Below are 21,255 nucleotides of genomic sequence, written 5' to 3'. Positions count from 1 at the left end.
GTCAGTTAAGAACACATTCTTATTTTCAATGACGGCCTAGGAACGGTGGGTTAACTGCCTTGTTCAGGGGCAGAACGACAGCTTTTTACCTTGTCAGCTCGGGGATTCGTTTTTGCAACCTTCCCTGTAGCTCAGTTGGTAGAGCATGGTGTTTGCAACGCCAGGGTTGTGGGTTCGATTCCCACGGGGGGCCAGCACAGAAAAAAAAAAAAAAAAAAAAAATATGAAATGAAATGTTCACTACTGTAAGTCGCTCTGGATAAGAGCGTCTGCTAAATGACTAAAATGTAAAAATGTAAATGTAGTCCAACGCTCTAACCACCTGTCTTACATTGCACTCCACGAGGAGCCTGCGTGGCAGGCTGACTACCTGTTACGCGAGGGCAGCAAGAAGCCAAGGTAAGTTGCTAGCTAGCATTAAACTTATCTTATAAAAAACAATCAAACATAATCACTAGTTAACTACACATGGTTGATGATATTACTAGTTTATCTATCGTGTCCTGCGTTTCATATAATCGATGCGGTGCCTGTTAATTTCTCATCGAATCACAGCCTACTTCGCCAAACGTGTGATGATTTAACAAGTGCATTCGCAAAAAAAAGCACTCATTGCACCAATGTGTACCTAACCATAAACATCAATGCCTTTCTTTAAAATCAATAGACAAGTATATATTTTTAAACCTGCATATTTAGTTAATATTGCCTGCTAACATGAATTTCTTAAAACTAGGGAAATTGGGTCACTTCTCTTGAGTTCCGTGCAAGCAGTCAGGGTATATGCAGCAGTTTGGGCCGCCTGGCTCGTTGCGAACTGTGTGAAGTCCATTTATTCCTAACAAAGACCGTAATTAGCCAGAATTGTACATAATTATGACATAACATTGAAGGTTGTACAATGTAACAGCAATATTTAGACTTAGGGATGCCACCCGTTAGATAAAATACGGACCGGTTCCGTATTTCACTGAAAGAAAACGTTTTGTTTTCGAGATGATAGTTTCCGGATTCGACCATATTAATGACCAAAGGCTCGTATTTCTGTGTGTTATGTTATAATGAAGTCTACGATTTGATATAGTAGTCTGAGCGATGGTAGGCAACAGCAGGCTCGTAAGCATTCATTCAAACAGCACTTTCGTGCGTTTGCCAGCAGCTCTTCGCTGTGCTTCAAGCATTGAGCCGTTTATGACTTCAAGCCTATCAACTCCCGAGATTAGGCTGGTGTAACCGATGTGAATGGCTAGCTAGTTAGCGGGGTCCGCGCTAATAGCGTTTCAAACGTCACTCGCTCTGAGACTTGGATTAGTTGTTCCCCTTGCTCTGCAAGGGCCGCGGCTTTTGTGGAGCGATGGGTAACGATGCTTCGAGGGTGGCTGTTGTCGATGTGTTCCTGGTTCGAGCCCAGGTAGGGGCGAGGAAAGGGACGGAAGCTATTCTGTTACACTGGCAATACTAAAGTGCCTATAAGAACATCCAATAGTCAAAGGTATATGAAATACAAATCGTATAGAGAGAAATAGTCCTATAATAACTACAACCTAAAACTTCTTACCTGGGAATATTGAAGACTCATGTTAAAAGGAACCACCAGCTTTCATATGTTCTCATGTTCTGAGCAAGGAACTTAAATGTTAGCTTTTTTACATGGCACATATTGCACTTTTACTTTCTTCTCCAACACTTTGTTTTTGCATTATTTAAACCAAATTGAACATGTTTCATTATTTATTTGAGGCTAAATTGATTTTATTGACGTATTATATTAAGTTAAAATAAGTGTTCATTCAGTATTGTTGTAATTGTCATTATTATTTTTTTTTTAAAGTCTGATTAATCGGTCGACCTCTAGTATGAACGCAGGTCATCATGTCCAGAGCAACGCCTAAATACATCAACGAGATGTTCTGAAGAGTTTCTAATAAAAGGTTGGAGTCGGGTTCACAACAGCTCATCTCTTAAGAGCAACACACTTACATTTTACATTTTAGTCATTTAGCAGACGCTCTTATCCAGAGCGACTTACAGTAGTGAATACATACATTTCATTTTGATTTCATGCATTATTATTTTTTTGTACTGGCCCCCCATGGGAATCGAACCCACAACCCTGGCGTTGCACACACCATGCTCTACCAACTGAGCCACAGGGAAGGCTACACTTGGACACTGACACGTGGACTGTGTTACAAAACAAACTGTTACATTATCAACATGCAAATGCATTGGTCATGATGTCATCAAGCAAAACACTTCCTCTGGCCTCTAATTCTCTTATTTCAAATAGAATGGAATAATGAATAGCATCATGAAATAACCTGCATTTTGGGAATACGTCGCATGTTTGTAGTTGTTAGTATGTCCTCCTGCAGTCCTAATAAGGGCCTAGAGAAAAGGGGGGAAAAAAACAGGAAGTAGTCTGACCTTATAGGGTTCCCCAAACAGGGGAACGGTCTCCTGGTAGAACTCCTTCTCCTGGAAGGTTCCCTGATTCCGCCGCTCCCGCTCTCGGATGCGAAGGAGGTTCCTCTCTTCATTGTAGCTGTGGGGAATCAGACAGATAGGTTTAGAGTGGTCACTTAGAACAGTACACATTTCTGAAGTCAGTATACACTTAAGATTTCAGTCAATTAAATTATGCACAGATATCAAAAATGGAAGACTTGGGTAGATCTCAGGTTAAGATTTGGGCTTTATAGGAGAGCAAGTTGGATTGATAATTGATATTACACAAAGTACACCATTACCAGGAAAAAAATATCCAATGACTGACGAAGGATTTTGAGGGTCCAAAATCACTTCGGTGTAACGGGGGATGTGTTCGCATCATTTCTGGGGACAGGTGTAACAGGGGATGTGTTCCCATCATTTCTGGGGACAGGTGTAACGGGGGATGTGTTCCCATCATTTCTGGGGACAGGTGTAATTGGGGGGGGGGGGGGGGGGTGCACATCATACAGTGAGTGCCTTCAGTAAGTATTCACACCCCTTAACGTTTTCCCACAGTGTTGGGTTACAGCCTGAATTTAAAAAGTGATTCAATTGAGAAAACACATTTCACTGGTATACACTCACAATACCCCATTGTGTCACGAAAATCTTTTGAGTTAATAAGTATTTAGACCCCTTTGTTTTATGGCAAGCCTAAATAAGTTCAGGACCCCCCCAAAAAAATTTGCTAAACACGTAAGTTGCATCGACTCACTGTGAGCAATAACTGTTTAACACGAGGTAGTCATTCAAAAATCATCTCTGTACCTCACACATACAATTATCTGTTAGGTCCCTCAGTAGAGCAGTGGATTTCAAACACAGATTCAACCACAAAGACCAGGGAGGGTTTCCAATGCCTCACAAAGGGCACCGATTGGTAGATGGGAAAAAAAAGGGAAAAAGAGCTGACATTAAAATATCCCTTTGAGCATGGTGAAGTTATTAATTACGCTTTGGGTGGTGTATTGATACACCCAGTCACGACAAAGATACAGGCATCCTTCCTAACTTAGTTGCCGGAAAGGAAGGAAACTGCTCAGGAATTTCACAACGAGACCAATGGTGACTTTAAAACAGTTAGAGTTTAATGGCTGTGATAGGAGAATACAATGTTGATCCATCAGTTTTTACTCCAAAAATACTAACCTAGTGAAAAGGAAGCCTGTACAAAATAAAAAATATTCCAAAACATGCATCCTGTTTGCAACAAGGCACAAAAGTAATACTGCAAAATATTTGGCAAAGAAATTGACTTTTGGTTATGAATACAAAGCGTTAATTTCATATTTAAGCATGCTGGTGGCCGCATCATGTTATGGATATGGGAATTATTTTAGGATAAAAAGAAACGGAATAGAGCCAAGTACAGGCAAAATCCTAGAGTAAAAAACTTGGTTCAGTCTGCTTTCCAACGGACACTGGGAGACAAATTATTCTGCTGAAAGGTGAATTAAGTAAAACACAAGGCCAAATTAACACTGGAGTTGCTTACCAAGAAGACAGTGAAGGTCTTTCAGTTAATCTACTTTAAAATATATGCCAAGACCTGAAATGGTTAAAAATGATCAACAACCAATTTGGCAGAGCTTGAAGAATTTTGCAAATAAATAAGTGGGCAAATGTTGCGCCGTCCAGGTATGGAACCCAGAAAGACTCACGGTTGTAATCAATGACAAAAGTGCATTTAAAGTATTGACTCAGGGGTGTAAAAACATTTGTATGAGATATTTCTGTATTTCATTTTCAATAAATTGGCAAAAATGTCTAAAAACATGTTTTCACTGTCATTATGGTGTATTGTGTGTAGATGGGTGAGAGAGAAAATATATTTTATCAATTTTGAATTCAGGCTGTAACAAATGTGAAATAAGTCAAGGGGTATGAATACTTTCTGAAGGCACTGTATCTGGAGACAGGTGTAATTATAGACATACAGTCCTATGGGGTTGACATCATCGGTTTCAAACACTCCCTCTAGAATGGCACGCTGCCAGAATACATGTAAAAAGGACAACGACTTACTTTACTGGATTAAAAAAAAAAAATCTTAAAAAAAAAATCAGCTCTGTTGAAGTAAGAAGGGTGTGGATCACTTGATCTGGGTGGAGAACTTGGATGTAGCTTCAATTGTCATTTGGAAATCTGGCAACAAAATATAGACTGCCCTCAAACAGCTAGGCTATCGTCCTGCTCTGCCCGGCATCAAGTAATTTTATAGGAGGTTCCTAGAACACACTCACAATCCAGTGGTATAAAGTACTTAAGTAAAAATACTTTAAAGTACTACTTAAGCAGTTTGAGTATGTGTACTTTACTATTTATATTTGACAACTTTTACTAAACTACATTCCTAAAGAAAATAATGTACTTTTTACTCCATACATTTTCCCTGGCACCTAAAAGTACTCGTTACATTTTTTTTATTTTTATACTTAACCATTTCTCTGTCCTGCTAAATTCACACCCTTACCAACAGAACATCCCTGGTCGTCCCTACTGTCGTTGATCTGGCGGACTCACTAAACACAAATGTTTTATTGGTCATTTCTGTCTGAGTGTTGGAGTGTGCCCCTGGATATGCATCAACAAAAAAAAAAACGTTTTAAAAATACAAAATATTAATATAGTAATTAATATATTGAGCTCATGTGCATCCTATCCCCATTGATCATTTATTTAAACCTTTATTTAACTAGGCAAGTCAGTTAAGAACAAATTCTTATTTACAAAGGACTGCCTACCCCGGCCAAACCCGGACGACGCTGGGCCAATTGTGCACCGCCCTATGGGACTCCTAATCACGGCTGGATGTGATACAGTCTGGATTCAAACCAGGGACTGTAGTGACGCCTCTTGCACTGAGATGCAGTGCCTTAGACTGCTGTGCCACTCGGGAGCCCATCATCCTTGAGATGTTTCCACAACTTGGTTAGATTTCACCTGTGGTAAATTCAATTGATTGGACATGATTTGGTAAGGTCCCACAGCTGACAGTGCATGTCAGAGCAAAAACCAAACCGTGAGGTTGAAGGAATTGTTCGTAGAGCTCCGAGACAAGATTTTGTCAAGGCACAGATCTGGGGAAGGGTACCAAAACATTTCTGCAGCATATAAGGTCCCCATTGACTCATCACATACAGTGCATTCGGAAAGTTCAGACCCCTTGACTTTTTCCACATTTTGGTTACATTACAGCCTTATTCCAAAATTGATTAAATAGTTTTTTCCCCCCTCACCAATCTACACGCAATACCCCATAATGACAAAGCATAAAAACGTTTTTAGAAAAAAAATGTTTTATTTTTTTATAATCATCATATCACATTTACATAAGTTTTCAGACCCTTTGCTTAGTACTTTGTTGAAGCACCTTTGGCAGCGATTACAGCCTTGAGTCTTCTTGTGTATGACGCTACAAGCTGGTCACACCAGTTTTTTGGGAGTTTCTCCCAATCTTTTCTGTAGATCCTCTCAAGCTCTGTCAGGTTTGATGAGAGCGCCGATGCACAGCTACTATCAGGTCTTGCCAGAAATGTTCGATCGGGTTCAAGTCCGGGCTCTGGCTGGGCCACTCGAGGACATTCAGAGACTTGTCCCAAAGCAACTCCTGCGTTGTCTTGGCTGTGTGCTTAGGGTTGTTGATCTGTTGGAAGGTGAACCGTCGCCCCAGTCTGAGAACCTGCTCCAGAATGCACAGGACTTGAAAGATCTCTGTACTTCACTTCATTGATCTTTCCCTTGATCCTGACTAATCTCCCAGTCCCTGCCGATGAATAACCTCCCCACAGCATGATGCTGCCACCACCATGCTTCACTGTAGGGACGGTGCCAGGTTTCCTCCAGACGTGATGCTTGGCATTCAGTCCAATCTTGGTTTCATCAGATCAGATAATCTTGTTTCTCATGGTGTGAGTCCTTTAGGCAAACTCCAAGCGGGCTGTCATGTGCCTTTTACTGAGGAGTGGCTACCGTCTGGCCACTCTACCATAAAAGCCTGATTGGTGGAGTGCTGCAGAGATGGGAGAACCTTCCAGAAGGACAACCATCTCCACAGAGGAACTCTGAAGCGCTGTCAGAGTGACCATCAGGTTCTTGGTCACCTCCCTGACCAAGGCCCTTCTCCCCCAATTGCTCAGTTTGGCCGGGCGGCCAGCTCTAGGAAGAGTCTTGGTGGTTCCAAACTTCTTCCATTTAAGAATGGAGGCAGGCAACTGTGTTCTTGGGGACTTTCAATGCTGCAGAATCTTTTTGGCACCTTCCCCAGATCTGTGCCTCAACACAATCCCTTCTCGGAGCTCTACGGACAATTCCGTCGACCTCATGGCGACATGCACTGTCAACTGTGGGACCTTATAAATACAGGGGTGTTCCTTTTCAAATCATGTCCAATCAATTGAATTTACCACAGGCGGACTCCAATCAAGTTGTAGAAACATCAAAAGATGAATAAAAACAGGATGCACCGGAGCTCAATTTCGAGTCTCATAGCAAAGGATCTGAATACATATGTAAATAACGTAAATATTTTTTTTTTGTTACTGTTTTTGCTTTGTCATTATGGGGTATTGTGTGTAGATTTCAGGAAAAACATTTATTTAATCAATTTTAGAATAAGAATAAGGCTGTAGCGTAACAAAATACAGGGGTCTGAATACTTTCTGAATACACCGTACACTGCTGCTACCTATCTGTCACTGTATTCCTAGGTATACCTGTATGTATACTGAACAAAAATAAAACGCAACATGTAAAGTGTTGGTCCCATGTTTTATGAGCCGAATTAAAAAGCCCCTGAATATTTCCATTGGCACAAAAAGCTAATTTCACTGAAATCTTTAGCACAAATTTGTTTACATCTGTTAATCCAGCCACCTGACAGGTGTGGCATATCAAGAAGCTGATTAAAAAGCATTACACAGGTGTACCTTCAGCTGGGGACAATAAAAGGCCACTCTAAAATGTGCAGTTTTGTCGCAACACAATGCCACAGATCACCCAAGTTAAAGGAGCATCGATGTGCATGTAGCATTTATATATATTTGTTCAGTATACATCTACCTCAATTACCTGGTACCCCATGTATATAGCCAAGTTATCATTACTCATTAGTGCTACCCCATGTACAGTTGAAGTCGGAAGTTTACATACCTTAACCAAATACATTTAAACTCAAGTTTCACAAATCCTGACATTTAATCCAAGTAAAAATTCCCTGTTTTAGGTCAGTTAGCATCACCACTTTATTTTAAGAATGTGAAATGTCAGAATAATAGTAGAGAGAATTATTTATTTCAGCTTTTGTTTCTTTCATTACATTCCCAGTGGGTCAGAAGTTTACAAACACTCAATTAGTATTTGGTAGCATTGCCTTTAACTCTTTAGGGATAGGGGGCAGCATTGGGAAGTTTGGATGAAAAGCGTGCCCAGAGTAAACTGCCTGTTACTCAGGCCCAGAAGCAAGAATATGCATATAATTAGTAGCTTTGGATAGAAAACTAAGGTTTCCAAAACTGTTAAAATAATGCCTGTGAGTATAACAGAACTCATATGGCAGGCAAAACCTCCTTTTCACACAAAACCGGATGTTAGTTTGAGACAATGCATTTCTGAACATAACGTGCCAATTTCAAATTAGGTATTTGGACATAAAGATAAACTTTATCGAACAAAACAAACATTTATTGTGTAACATGGAGTCCTGGGAGTGCCACCAGATGAAGATCAAAGGTTAGTGATTAATTTTAAAGCTATTTCTGACACCTCTCCTTGGCTGGAAGATGTCTATGGTTTTTTGTGGCTAGGCGCTGTCCTAACAAACGAATGGTGTGCTTTTGCGGTAAAGCCTTTTTGAAATCAGACACTGTGGTTGGATTAACAAGAAGTTTATCTTTAAAATGGTGTATAATACTTGTATGTTTGAGGAATTTTAATTATAAGATTTCTGTTTGAATTTGGCACCCTGCAATTTCACTGGCTGTAGGCCAGGTGTTCCGCTAGCGGAACCCCCTTCCCAGAAAGGTTAAATTGTTAATCTTGGGTCAAAACGTTTCGGATAGCCTTCCACAAGCTTCCCACAATAAGTTGGGTGAATTTTGGCCTACTCCTCCTGACTGAGCTGGTTATAACTGAGTCTGGTTTGAAGGCCTCCTTGCTCGCACATACTTTCAGTTCTGCCCACACATTTTCTATAGGATTGCAGTTAGGGCTTTGTGATGGCCACTCCAATACCTTGACTTCGTTGTCCTTAAGCCATTTTGCCACAACTTTGGAAGTATGCTTGGGGTCATTGTCCATTTGGAAGACCCATTTGTGAGCGAGCTTTAACTTCTTGACTGATGTCTTAAGATGTTGCTTCAATATATCCACATAATTTTCCTGCCTCATGATGCCATCTATTTTGGGAAGTGCACCAGTCCCTCCTGCAGCAAAGCACCCCCACAACATGATGCCGCCACCCCCATGCTTCACGGTGTTCTTCGGCTTGCTAGCACGGGGGCGGGGGCGCTTCAAGGTTGGGATGGTGTTCTCGGCTTGCAAGCCTCACCCTTTTTCCTCCAAACATAACAATGGTCATTATGGCCAAACAGTTTTATTTTTGTTTCATCAGACCTGAGGATATTTCTCAAAAAAGTACAATCTTTGTCCCCATGTGCAGTTGCAAACCGTAGTGTTTTTTTATATGGCGTTTTGGAGCAGTGACTTCTTCTTTGCTGAGCGGCCTTTCATGTTATGTCTATATAGGACTCGTTTTACTGTGGATATAGATACTTTTGTACCTGTTTCCTCCAGCATCTTCACAAGGTCCTTTGCTGTTGTTCTGGGATTGATTTGCACTCCGCACCAAAGTACGTTCATCTCTAGGAGACAGAACGCGTCTCCTTCCTGAGCAGTACGACGGCTCCATGGTGTTTATACTTGCGTACTATTGTTTGTACAGATAAACGTGGTACCTTCAGGTGTTTGGAAATTGCTCCCAAGGATGAACTTGGTCTACAATTGTTTCTGAGGTCTTGGCTGATTTCTTTTGATTTTCCCATGTCAAGCAAAGAGGCACTGAGTTTGAAGGTAGGCCTTGAAATACATCCACAGGTACACCTCCAATTGACTCAATCAGAAGATTCTAAAGCCATTACATCATTTTCTGGAATTTTCCAAGCTGTTTAAAGGCACAGTCAACTTTGTGTATGTAAACTTTTGACCCACTGGAATTGTGATACAGTGAATTACAAGTTAAATAATCTGTTTGTAAACAATTGTTGGAAAAATTACTTGTGTCATGCACAAAGTAGGATGTCCTAACCGACTTAGAAAAACTATAGTTTGTTAACAAGAAATTTGTGGAGTGGTTGAAAAACACTTAGGTTGGAGTCATTAAAACCTGTATGTAAACTTCCTACTTCAACTGTATATAGCCAAGTCATTACTCAGTACTGGTACGCCATGCATATAGCCAAGTTATCGTTACTCAGTACTGCTACCCCATGTATATAGCCAAGTTATCATTACTCAGTACTGGTACCCCAGTGGTGGTCTGATGCACACTAACCCCTAGGTCCCCTTAAAACTGATTACCCAAAATCTCATCTTACATCTATTCTTCTCCTCTCCTGTCTCTTACATTAAAGCACAAGAACACACCAGACTGATAAGGACTAGAATGATCATTCATCAAGCTAGGCCTACTTCTAAATCCAGCCGTCCCATAGATGTAGACTATGTGTCGTGTCTGGCTTTTCAGAAGGGATGCAAGAATGAGCCTTTATCCAAAATGTAGGCCTATAACACAACCATGTCTGCATGACATCATTAAAATACAAACTGCATACTATAAGCTAACGTAGGCCTAGCTGAGGGGCCTACAGGCAAAACCTTGGCAGGCGCCTGCACTGAAATTCCTTCGAACCACAAAAGTCGGCTGATGGCAGGCTTTTAAGTTTTATAAGAGGCGCAGGGCTGTCTGTAGTTAGCAAAGTAGAAGCAACACGCAGCATACTAGCCTCAACTAAAGAGAAGGGCTGTGTGATGAGTGGGGGAGGGGAAGGACAGAGAGACTCCTTCCCCTGCAGTGGGCAAAGGTCAACATGTGGTTCACCCTGTATCACTACTCACAATCCACTGACTCTAGTATACATTGGAGGTGAAAAGATATTCAGCCACTGATGGTAAACAAAGGAAGTTTGTTTCAGTAAAAAGATGGCTTTTTTTTTTAAATTAGCCAAATATCTTTATTCCACCTTGGTTGGTAAGCAAGGTGCAACAGCATTTATTTTTCTCTAGTCTAGATTTAAAAATCAACTATTTGTCACATGCGCAAAAGATGCGTGTCGACTTTACAGTGAAATGCTTAAAGAGTGATTTGAAGAGACTACTGAGTTGATATCTAAGCCCAAATAGCTACATTCTTTATATAAACATGGGTCCATTTCTCCTGCGCTACACCTTTAAGGTTTAGCTTCATGAGGACAGTTTATCCCTCGACATCAGCTGGTGCAATTGTTTCTCCCAGTAGTAGACAAGGGTAGGGTTCAATGCTATACAAAGGCAGTAGACGGAATTAACTTTCATCAACCTAAACACAGGTGTGTGTCTGCATGGGATGTGTGGGCCTGTACTCAATGTAAGGATGTGATTGCAGGGTACTGTGGGCATAATTAACTTTGATTGGCCTAATAAGGCAAATAATACATCTATATCTACGACTATTATGGCTTTACGCAGAGAGACAGTATGGAGAGTTTTAGACAAGGGACTATCAGCAACTATTGATGGGTTTGGTCAACAATAAACAATGCTCATTCACGTGAATGAGACGCTCCGTTTCTAAAGTCAGTGGTGTAGTGTTCGACAACACTGTGAATCACTTGCAATTCATTTCAAACCTGATAAAGTTGTTGAGTAACTAAAAATAAGAATACTTTAAAAAGGTACAATGAATGGGGACATGGTCAACTCGCATTCCTTCCTTTTCCTGCATTTAGGGAAATTGGGATTTATTTGCAAAACAAACAAGTTTCGATTTGAGACCTCTAAAAATGCAGTCAGCTGTTCATGCGCGGTGGTTAGCTATTCGCCATATTCAATTCTGCTGGTTAGCAAATAAAAATGTATACCAAGGAATGATTGAAAGTACACTAGTAGCTAGTTCTTCTGTACGAAGCTTAACTACGGTTAACGTTACCGATCAGTATCAAGTTAAAACGCAAAAGCTAGTTATAAAACAGCCTACGAACTGCTAGATAAGAGCTAGTTAGGCATCCCACTAACACTGCCAGGCTGGCTACGAGTGAGTGAATTATCAAACTTCTGACTTGCCAATTAAATACCTAGTAGCTAAATTCATGAGTAACGTTCGCTAACTAGCTAGTTAAAACTCGCAGGACCACGTTACATAATGGCCAGTTATTTTTGTTATCCCAAAAAATATTGTTGTTAGCTAGCAAACTATATATATATAAATATATATATATAATTATTTATTTTTTAAACACGACGGAATTGTTTTTAAAATGAGCTAACTAAAATGTTAGCTACTATCTAAAAATACACTGACATCGTCGATCAGCTGGTTAGCAGTGGCACCAGCTTGCAAGCTAAATCACACCACAGCTGTGGGAGTGAGCAGGCTACTTCCAGCTGATTCCACCTTCTTCTGCTACGCTAGCTGCGTTACCATTCAGTTTTAGTACGCTTAAAAATGGCAAATAACTTTGCCAAAATCTGTTTAAAAAAAAAAATTATTACAACACGCTTCTAGAGATATCCAAAACGTAATTATCAAAAGTAACAAGCCAAACTCAACTTTTGGACTAGCGTCTTTTAGCTAGCTATGGTGTGTACATTGATTTGAGAGTTCGTAGGCTAGCTAACGTTATCGTTGTCTGCTTACCTTGAGCGAGCTGCCATGGTGCGCCTCAAAAAACAAATTGCAAGTTGCTTGCCATGTGTTTCTGACAATCCTTGATTGGATAATCTCCCCTCTTGATTACATTGTTTACCAGTCAAATGCCATCGAAATCTTTACATGAATTAACTGTTCTTTCATAGTTCTCTGCTAGTAACTGTGCATATGGATCCTGGTCTCAGGGCATACTGGGTTGTTCCATTTCATGCAGTCATCCAGGGGGACACAGTGGAGTCTGATACGATGGCCTTTGTACTTAAACAGAAAAGCAACCTGCAATAAACACCAAACGACTGTTCATATTCACTTATTTCCAAATTGTATATTATTATTTTTTTGTATATTATAGAATGTGTTTTCTTTCTTGCGTTTTTCAATTGTCAACTTTAAAACAAAGTTTGCACAGTTCCCCCCTGCACGTTGGAAATGGTACAGCCACACCATTCCTATTATGGACATGTTATTCTTCTCTCTGAATCACCTCCTAAACTATTGCTAGGGACAGCATTCAACAGTTTTATTTTATCTCTGAACTGAGAATTACACATACCATTAGACAGCACAGGCTACTGCTGGATACAGAATTATATTGAAAGAGTTCATCTTAATTTCCCCCAATTAAATTAAAATTACTGATATATTTTATGATTATGTGTATATTTAAAATATGCCTTGCTATAAATGAATCTAAGTTATTGATAAATGTGAAGAATCAATCTGATAATGGCATCCCATAGATCCTGAACAACATTCCAATAGTCGTTTTTTTTTTTTAAATAAATTATATTTTCGTAGAGACACTCATTGAATTGAATAGAGTGATATGAAAAACAAAGTTCAATGGAGCCTTAATGTGTAAGGCCTGTAATTCATACCGTGTCGCAGGAGAGAACGACTGCCCCCTCTCAATGAAGCCAAGGAAGAGAAAGGCCGACCTCATTGCTGCAGAAAACAGGATCACCATTATAGACCAACTATGGATTGTTTTTTACATTTACAATTTTCGCCATTTAGCAGTGCGCTCCTATCCGCAGAGACTTTAATTAGTGTTAAGTGCCTTCCCCAGGGTACATCGCCAGATTTTTCACCTCGTCCAACTCGAGAATTCCAACCAGCGACCTTTCAGTTAGTTACTGGCCCAATGTTCTTAATCGCTAGGCTACCTGCCAACATGTAAGCTATATCTCTAATATTAATAGAAAATATAAATACATTTGCACAATGAGCACTTGTTAGATATTGTGGCACTGTCAGTACTAGAAGCACAAGCATTTCGTTACACTTGCAAAAACATCTGCTAACCATGAGTATGTGACCAATAAAATTTGATTTGATTTGATGATTTGATTTGATTTGTCTCTCAAATACATTGTTACAGTTGTTGGTTAGCTATCTAGAGAATTTGAGCTATATTAGCGTGGACATGAAATCAGTCAAAACACCTCAAAACAAGACATGGTATCAAGAACAAGATGAAACGAGGCCCTTACGACTCACCACATGTCAGCTTCTTGTAACTCTTACTAACAATCTGGCCATCGAGAATCACAACAACACGCTTCTGCCCCATGAAAGCGCGCACATCGTTTTCGTGAAGTCGCCAGCTAACCCTTCTTATAGTGAATGGACAAACGGCAATCTTCGTGGTAATCCTTCGTGTAAATACAAAACAAATTCTAAGGCAATAATTGCTTCTAATACACCAGATGTACGTCCTTGAACCGATTATTATACAATCACACACAGAAGAAGTTAAAAGGATAATTTAGGACCTCACGAGTGGCGCAGCGGTCTAAGGCACTGCATCGCAGTGTTGCGGCGTCACTACAGCCTGGGGTTCTATCCCAGGCTGTGTCACAACCGGCCGTGACCGGGAGTCCCATAAAACGGTGCACAATTGGCCCAGTGTCGTCCAGGTTAGGGGAGGGTTTTGCCAGGGGGGCTTTACTTGGCTCATCGCACTCTTGTGGTGGGCTGGGTGCCTGCAAGCTGACTTTCGTTGTCAGTTGAACTGTGTCATTCAAAATGGTTACATTTCCGTTTCATTACAAGGGTTCTATATCTTGCTGTAAATGTTACAGGTGCTGTACTCTGAGCCTATACTGTTCTCTTGTACCTGTTTTCATTTCGAGGACCTGTGTCCTTTATTACTCATACAGACTTCCCAGAGCTGAGATTTAGAATTGTACAGCTACATCGTCTGTTTTTATTATACATTGGTGCGGCTGGCTTCCTGGATAAGCGAGTTGGTGTTAAGAAGCACAGCTTGGCGGGTCATGTTTCGGCAGATGCATGACTTGACCTTCGCCTCTCTCTCGAGCATGTTGGGGAGGTGCAGCAACGAGACAAGATCATAATTGGATCACAATTGGATATCATGAAATTGGGGAGATAAAGGGGGAAAAATTACAACAACAAAAAAAAAGGATAATTTAGTTGCTGTATACTGGTCGGCCTTCCACTTGAGTTACTCAATGAGAGGGGGCAACATGGCAATGTACTTTCCTGGAGTAGCTCAAACTGCGCATGTTATGTCTCCATGAGACGCCATCTTAACCAACTTAATTTGGCTTCAATGTGCTATTGAGTCTTCAGATAGGAATGAATTGTGTCACGTGATCGATGGCTTTGACCATTCATATATAGAGTTGAAGTCGGAAGTTTACATACACTTAGGTTTGTGTCATTAAAACCCATTTTTCAACCACTCCACAAATTTCTTGTTAACAAACTATAGTTTTGGCAAGTTGCTTAGGACATCTACTTTGTGCATGACACAAGTAATTTTTCCAACAAATGTTTAGACAGATTATTTAAATGTATTTGGCTAAGGTGTATGTAATCTTCCGACTTCAAGTCATTGCTGTGTAGGCTACTGGAGCTGTCGCTTGGCCTAGGCACCTTGGGGTTAATACTGTAAAGAGTTGGGAGGAAAAGCCTTGCCTGACGACTCAAACTGAATCCTTTCACTGCCCTGTCATTCAGTGCATACTTTAGTCTTTAGTCATTGAAGTCGTTTGTGGTGACATAAAAATTAGGGGTTTTGTACAAAACAAAGTCATCAGCTATTGGATCATACTCTAACCACGCAGAGTATCAAAACCAACGACGAATTTTCAAAATGTCACTTTACCCACGTGTGTTCTGGCTCTGGCCCAGCACATTGGTTTCTGGGACAAATCAGACAGTCTAGAATGGAAATCCATTCTAGAAATTGTCGGGGAGGTACTCAGATCCAGACTCATTGAGGAGAAGAAACGAACATCCATGGATATGGCGTAGCATTTGGCCGGAGAAAGGAGTTTGGGTAGCCAGGAAAGGAGAAGCCTGGAACAGACCGCACACAGCAACACAGCAGGCAATGGTAGTGAATATCAGTCGCCAGCAGACTTTGCACCGGGATTTTAAAGGTCACTGTACCCATTCCACCTCCCCAGTCTGGAACCTTGAAGCTCAGAATAACACCAAATGTTATTTTCTTACTGGACTAGGTCAGTGTTGATAATAATGGAAAAGGCATATCCCATGTTTATTACTCTAATCATGTTAATATAATGTTACAATAAATCAAGAGTGTAAAACATTATTATGATTTTAATACAATCTAAAATCTATGTTGTCAATAAGTTATCTTAATTGTTGTGGTATTGTGCCATTAGATAACTGCGCGCAGGGAGTTTTATTATTCATCCGTTCTATTCACACAATCATGCTGAGTTGGAAAACAAAATAACTGATCAGACTGTTGTACTTGATGTTACAGAGTTCATTTGTCACTTGGTTCTAAACCTTGAAAGTAAGTCTTTTAAAAAACACATACTAGATTTGTATCAGTTATTCCACAATTACCAGTTCACCACAGCTTGGAGAGGGAGCTTCACTAAATGTATGTTCAAATGTCATGCATGAAGTCACTGTGTTGTATCTGTAACTGCCATGGACACAGATATTGTGATTGGGGACAGTAAATCCTCATTGCTCAGGTAAGAAATCATTTGAAAGGCAACTGTACTGTATGCTGTATTAGCCCGCTCTTACATAACCTGATGTGAATGAAGCACAGTGTTTAGATCCTACTGGATGTCTCTCCAGCTGGCAACACGTGCACCGCTTTTTTCATAGCTAGGGCTGTTGTGGTCATGTGATCAGGTCAGGCTTCTATGTTGAAAAGCTCTTAAGCCCTGTTTCTCCTCACCTCCCCATGGTGGAGACTCAGAAATCCCCAGGTCTCTAGAGCTAGAGCCAGTAGGCAACATAAGGGCATGACTCTGTAGCATAGTGGCAGCCTGACCCACACAGAGACAGACGTAGATAGACAGACCAGACTGTAGTAGGCAATTCTATCTATCATCCTAACAAATCGGTTGGAGCCAGAGACAGAACACACATCCAACCTGTCCGTTGAGAGAAGCCGTGCCGTTACTGTATCAGTGAGCGGACCAGCAGCCATTAAAATAATCACTGGGTCATTAGCCAGCCGGCTGCTCTTTTTGTTGTTGAATTGTTAGATGCAACAGAATGTTGTGTAAGATTGTTTTAATGGCAGTTATTTTGGTTAAACTACACTGACCAAAAATATCAACACAATATGTAAAGTGTTCGTCCCATGTTTCATGAGCTGAAATAAAAGATCCCAGAAATGTTCCATATGCACAAAAAACATCTTTACATCCCTGGTATTGAGCGTTTATCCTTTGCCAAGATAATCCATCCACCTGGCAGGTGTGGCATATCAAGAAGCTGATTAAATAGCATGATCATTACACAGGTGGACCTTGTGCTGGGGACAATAAAAGGCCACTCTAAAATGTGAAGTTTTGTCACACAACACAATGCCACAGATGTCTCCAGTTTTGTGGGAGCGTGTAATTGACATGCTGACTGCAGAATGTCCACCAGAGCTGTTGCCAGAGAATTGAATGTTAATTTCTCTGCCATAAGCCGCCTCCAACGTCGTTTTAGAGAATTTGGCAGTACGCCCAACCGGCTCAGCAGACCACATTTAAGGCATCATGTGGACGAGCAGTTTGCTGATGTCAACGTTGTGAACAGAGTGCCCCATGGTGGCAGTGGGGTTATGGTATGGTCAGGCATAAGCTACGGACAATGAACACAATTGCATTCTATCAATGGTCATTTGAATCTACAGAGATACTGTGACAAGATCTTGAGGCCCATTGTCATGCCATTCATCCACCGCCATCACCTCATGTTTCAGCATGATAATGCACTGCCCCATGTCGCAAGGATCTCTACACAATTCCTGAAAGCTGAAAATATCCCAGTTCCTCCATGGCCTGCATACTCATCAGACATTTCACCCATTGAGCATGTTTGGGATGCTCTGGATTGATGTGTATGTCAGCGTGTTTCAGTTCCCGCCAATATCCATCAACTTTGTACAAATCAAATCAATTTGTCACATGCCCCGAATACAACAGGTGTAGACCTTACAGTGAAATGCTTACTTACAAGCCCTTAATAACCAACAATGCAGTTTTAAGAAAAAGTAAAAAGTAGATAAGTAAAAAAGAAAAATAGAAAATAGTTAAGGAGCAGCAGTAATTTAACAGTAACGAAGCTATATACAGGGGGTACTGGTACAGAGTCAATGTGCAGGGGAACAGGTTAGTCGAGGTAATTGAGGTAATATGTACATGTAGGTATGTAGGTTGTAGCTGCTTTGCATGATGTATTGTTGTCTCTACCTTGTTGCCATTTGTGCTGTTGTCTGAGCCCAATAATGTTTGTACCCTGTTTTGTGCTGCTTCCATGTTGTGCTGCTGCCATGTTGTGTAGCTACCATGTTGTTGTCATGTTGTGTTGCTACCATGCTGTGTTGTCATGTGTTGCTGTCTTGCTATGTTGTTGTCTTAGGTCTCACTTTATGTAGTGCTGTGTTGTCTCTCTTGTCGTGATGTGTGTTTTGTCCTGTATTTTTATTACATTTTTAATTTTTAATCCCAGCCTCTGTCCATGCAGGTGGCGTTTTGCCTTTTGGTAGGCCATCATAGTAAATAAGAATTTAAAAAAACTGTAGAGTTAAAGTGACTATGCATAGATAATAAACAGAGACGGTGGCAGACACATTATATACAAAATAAGTTACAAATAACGTGAAAAAACACACAATAGCACAATTGGTTAGGAGACTGTAAACCAGCAGCCATCTCCTCTGGCACCAGTCATTAAAGAGGAGTGGGACAACATTCCACAGGCCACAATCAACAGCCTGATCAACTCTATGTGAAGGAGATGTGTCACGCTGCGTGAGGCAAATGGTGGTCACACCAGATACTGACTGCTTTTCTGATCCACACCCCTACTTTTTATTAAGGTACTGTATCTGTGACCAACAGATGCATATCTGTATTCCCAGTCATGTGAAATCCATAGATTAGGGCCTAATGAATTTATTTAAATGAACTGACATCTTATATGAACTGTAACTCAGTAAAATCTTTGAAATTGTCACATGTTCTGTTCATATTTTTGCTCAGTATAGTTTAATGATTTCGTATGTCCCTTTAATTCACCAGAAGGTATTAGGCAAATGTGTAGTTTCAATATGACTCAAAAGCTATAATCCTTTAGGTTTAGGATAAAGAAGAAAAACACCTTTACAACACTTGAAATCCCTGAAACCATTTTATAACCCCACACAGTGTAATTTGAGCAGTGGAGGCTGGTGGGAGGAATTATAGGAGGACATGCTGATTGGAATGGAATAAATGAAAACCACATTTTTTGACTCCGTTCCATGAATTCCATTCCAGCCATTACAATGAGCCCGTCCTCCTATTGCTCCTCCCACAAGCCTCCACTGAATTTGAGCCTGAGTTGTGGGGTAGCAAACTGCTCAGTCATGTGTCCTGCTGCACGTGTAAACTTCATGTGTGACGTGAACTCCCCCTGCTTAACTGTGACTCTAGTCTTATTGTTTATCCCACACAGCGGAGAGAGAGAGAGAGAGGGACACCTGACCACTGTGACTGAGACAAAATTAAGAACATTCTTGACTATGTACAGACTCAGTGAGCATTGCTATTGAGAGAGGCTGCCATAGGCAGACTGCCCACAAAATGAGGTGGAAACTGACCTGCACTCCCTAACCTCCTGCCAAATGTACAACTATATAAGATACACATATTTCCCACAGATCACACAGTTCCATAAAGAATTTGAAAAGAAAAATCAAATATTGATAAACTCCCATATCTGTTAGGTGAAATACCCCAATGTGCAATCACAGCAGCAAGATGTGTGGCCTGTTGCCATGACGAAAGGGCAACCAGTGGAGTACACACAGTATCGTAAATACCACCAAAATGTATCTGTTTATTTATCTTCCCCTACTATTCGTACTACAACTATTAGCACATTGCTAAAACACTGTAGATAGCTGCTATTATAACACTTGATATGTCTTTATCTTTTTCAAACCTGTTTACTGTTCATCTCTAACAGTTTGTTGTTAAAGTTGTCTTTGTTTCTTCTCACTTGTGTTCATTGTTTATTTCACTTGCTTTGGCAATGTAAACATGTTTCCCATGCCAATAAAGCCCATTGGAATTGAATTGAATTGAGAGGAAGAGAGAGAGACCCCACTGCACAGTCAGGGGGCCAGAGAGAGAGAGAGAGAGAGAGAGAGAGAGAGAGAGAGAGAGAGAGAGAGAGAGAGAGAGAGCTATTTCACTTGATTTGGCAATGTAAACATATGTTTCCCATGCCAATAAAGCACTTTGTTTTCCAAAGGAAGCTGGTCCTGTACCCCAGCCGGAAGCATTGCTTTAATGTCTCATGGAGGAGCTTTAACACTAATCAGCATGACAACCCTGGAATGGAATGCAAAGCTTTTTTTTGTTTCACAGAGGAGATAATGTTAAATGGTAGTTAAATGCAACTGATTCCCAAGTGTTTTTTTGAAGTCTTAAAATGTGGAATGTTCAGTTTTGGGGACGAGTCCCAGGGACTGCGGTTGAAAATTAGCCGGCTGGCTAAAACCGTCACTTTTACTGAAACGTTGATTAATGTGCACTGTCCCTTTAAAAATAATAATAAACTCAAACTAAACTCAAGCCCTAGATTTATATTTATATCTCGTTCAGCCTGTAAATGAGATCTGATGCCTATTGTGTGCTATACATGTGGCTATATGTCACATAGGGATCATATGGCTGGATGTAAAGATGCCTGGGTAGAAATATGATCCTGAGTGTGTTTAGACGACAGAACAAAAACACTGGGCTGGATTAAACCAATCAAATGTGTGCCTCTCCCTCTGTGCATGGCTACTGGATGGCATTGGGCCAAGGCACGTCAGGCAAGCAAATAATGTCTGTGAGCTGTGCAGCCAGTCCTTAATACGCCCAGAACGAAGTCTGCCTGCCTAAGAAAGGTCAGTCACTGGACACGCTCTCTCTCTCTCTCTCTTTCTCTCTCTCTCTCTCTCTCTCTCTCTCTCTCTCTCTCTCTCTCTCTCTCTCTCTCTCTCTCCCTTTCTCTCCCTTTCTCTCTCTTTTTCTCTCCATAGGGCTGTCTGGCAGGCTGCCGAGAGCCAGAGCAGATAAAAATCTGTCGGCGTCCTAAATGGCACCCTATTCCCTAGTTCACTACTTTTTCCCAGTTTGCTATATAGACCCTGGTCAAAAGTAGTGCACTAGATAGGAAATAGGGTGCCATTTTGGACGGAACTTCCCCTCACCTCGCAGGCTTGGCTGTGTTAGGGCCTTACCTCCCGCTCTGCTGTTCTGCTGCTCTGCTCTGGCTGAGGGATTACATACAGCACTGCTGCCAGAAACTATTTATCCGGAGAAGTGTTGGAATACGCAGGTCGCTCAGGGGTGGGAGGGTGCCTC

The 21,255-nt window shown here is 40.9% G+C and overlaps 1 protein-coding gene across 1 annotated transcript in view; it reads right to left on the bottom strand.

The window, feature by feature from the left end:
- The window catches only part of LOC106568507 (AF4/FMR2 family member 1), a 95,713-nt gene that overhangs the window by 67,168 nt on the left and 7,290 nt on the right, over positions 1-21,255 (bottom strand). The window contains exon 4 of the mRNA XM_082959761.1: positions 2,428-2,545. Within this exon, the coding sequence (XP_082815887.1) occupies positions 2,428-2,545 (118 nt within the window). The remainder of the gene's footprint in view (positions 1-2,427; positions 2,546-21,255) is intronic.

This window comes from Salmo salar, chromosome 13 (genome assembly GCF_965601325.2).
Source record: "Salmo salar chromosome 13, fSalSal1, whole genome shotgun sequence".
In the NCBI taxonomy this organism is placed as follows: domain Eukaryota; kingdom Metazoa; phylum Chordata; class Actinopteri; order Salmoniformes; family Salmonidae; genus Salmo; species Salmo salar.
This window is presented reverse-complemented; position numbering and strand designations above follow the sequence as displayed.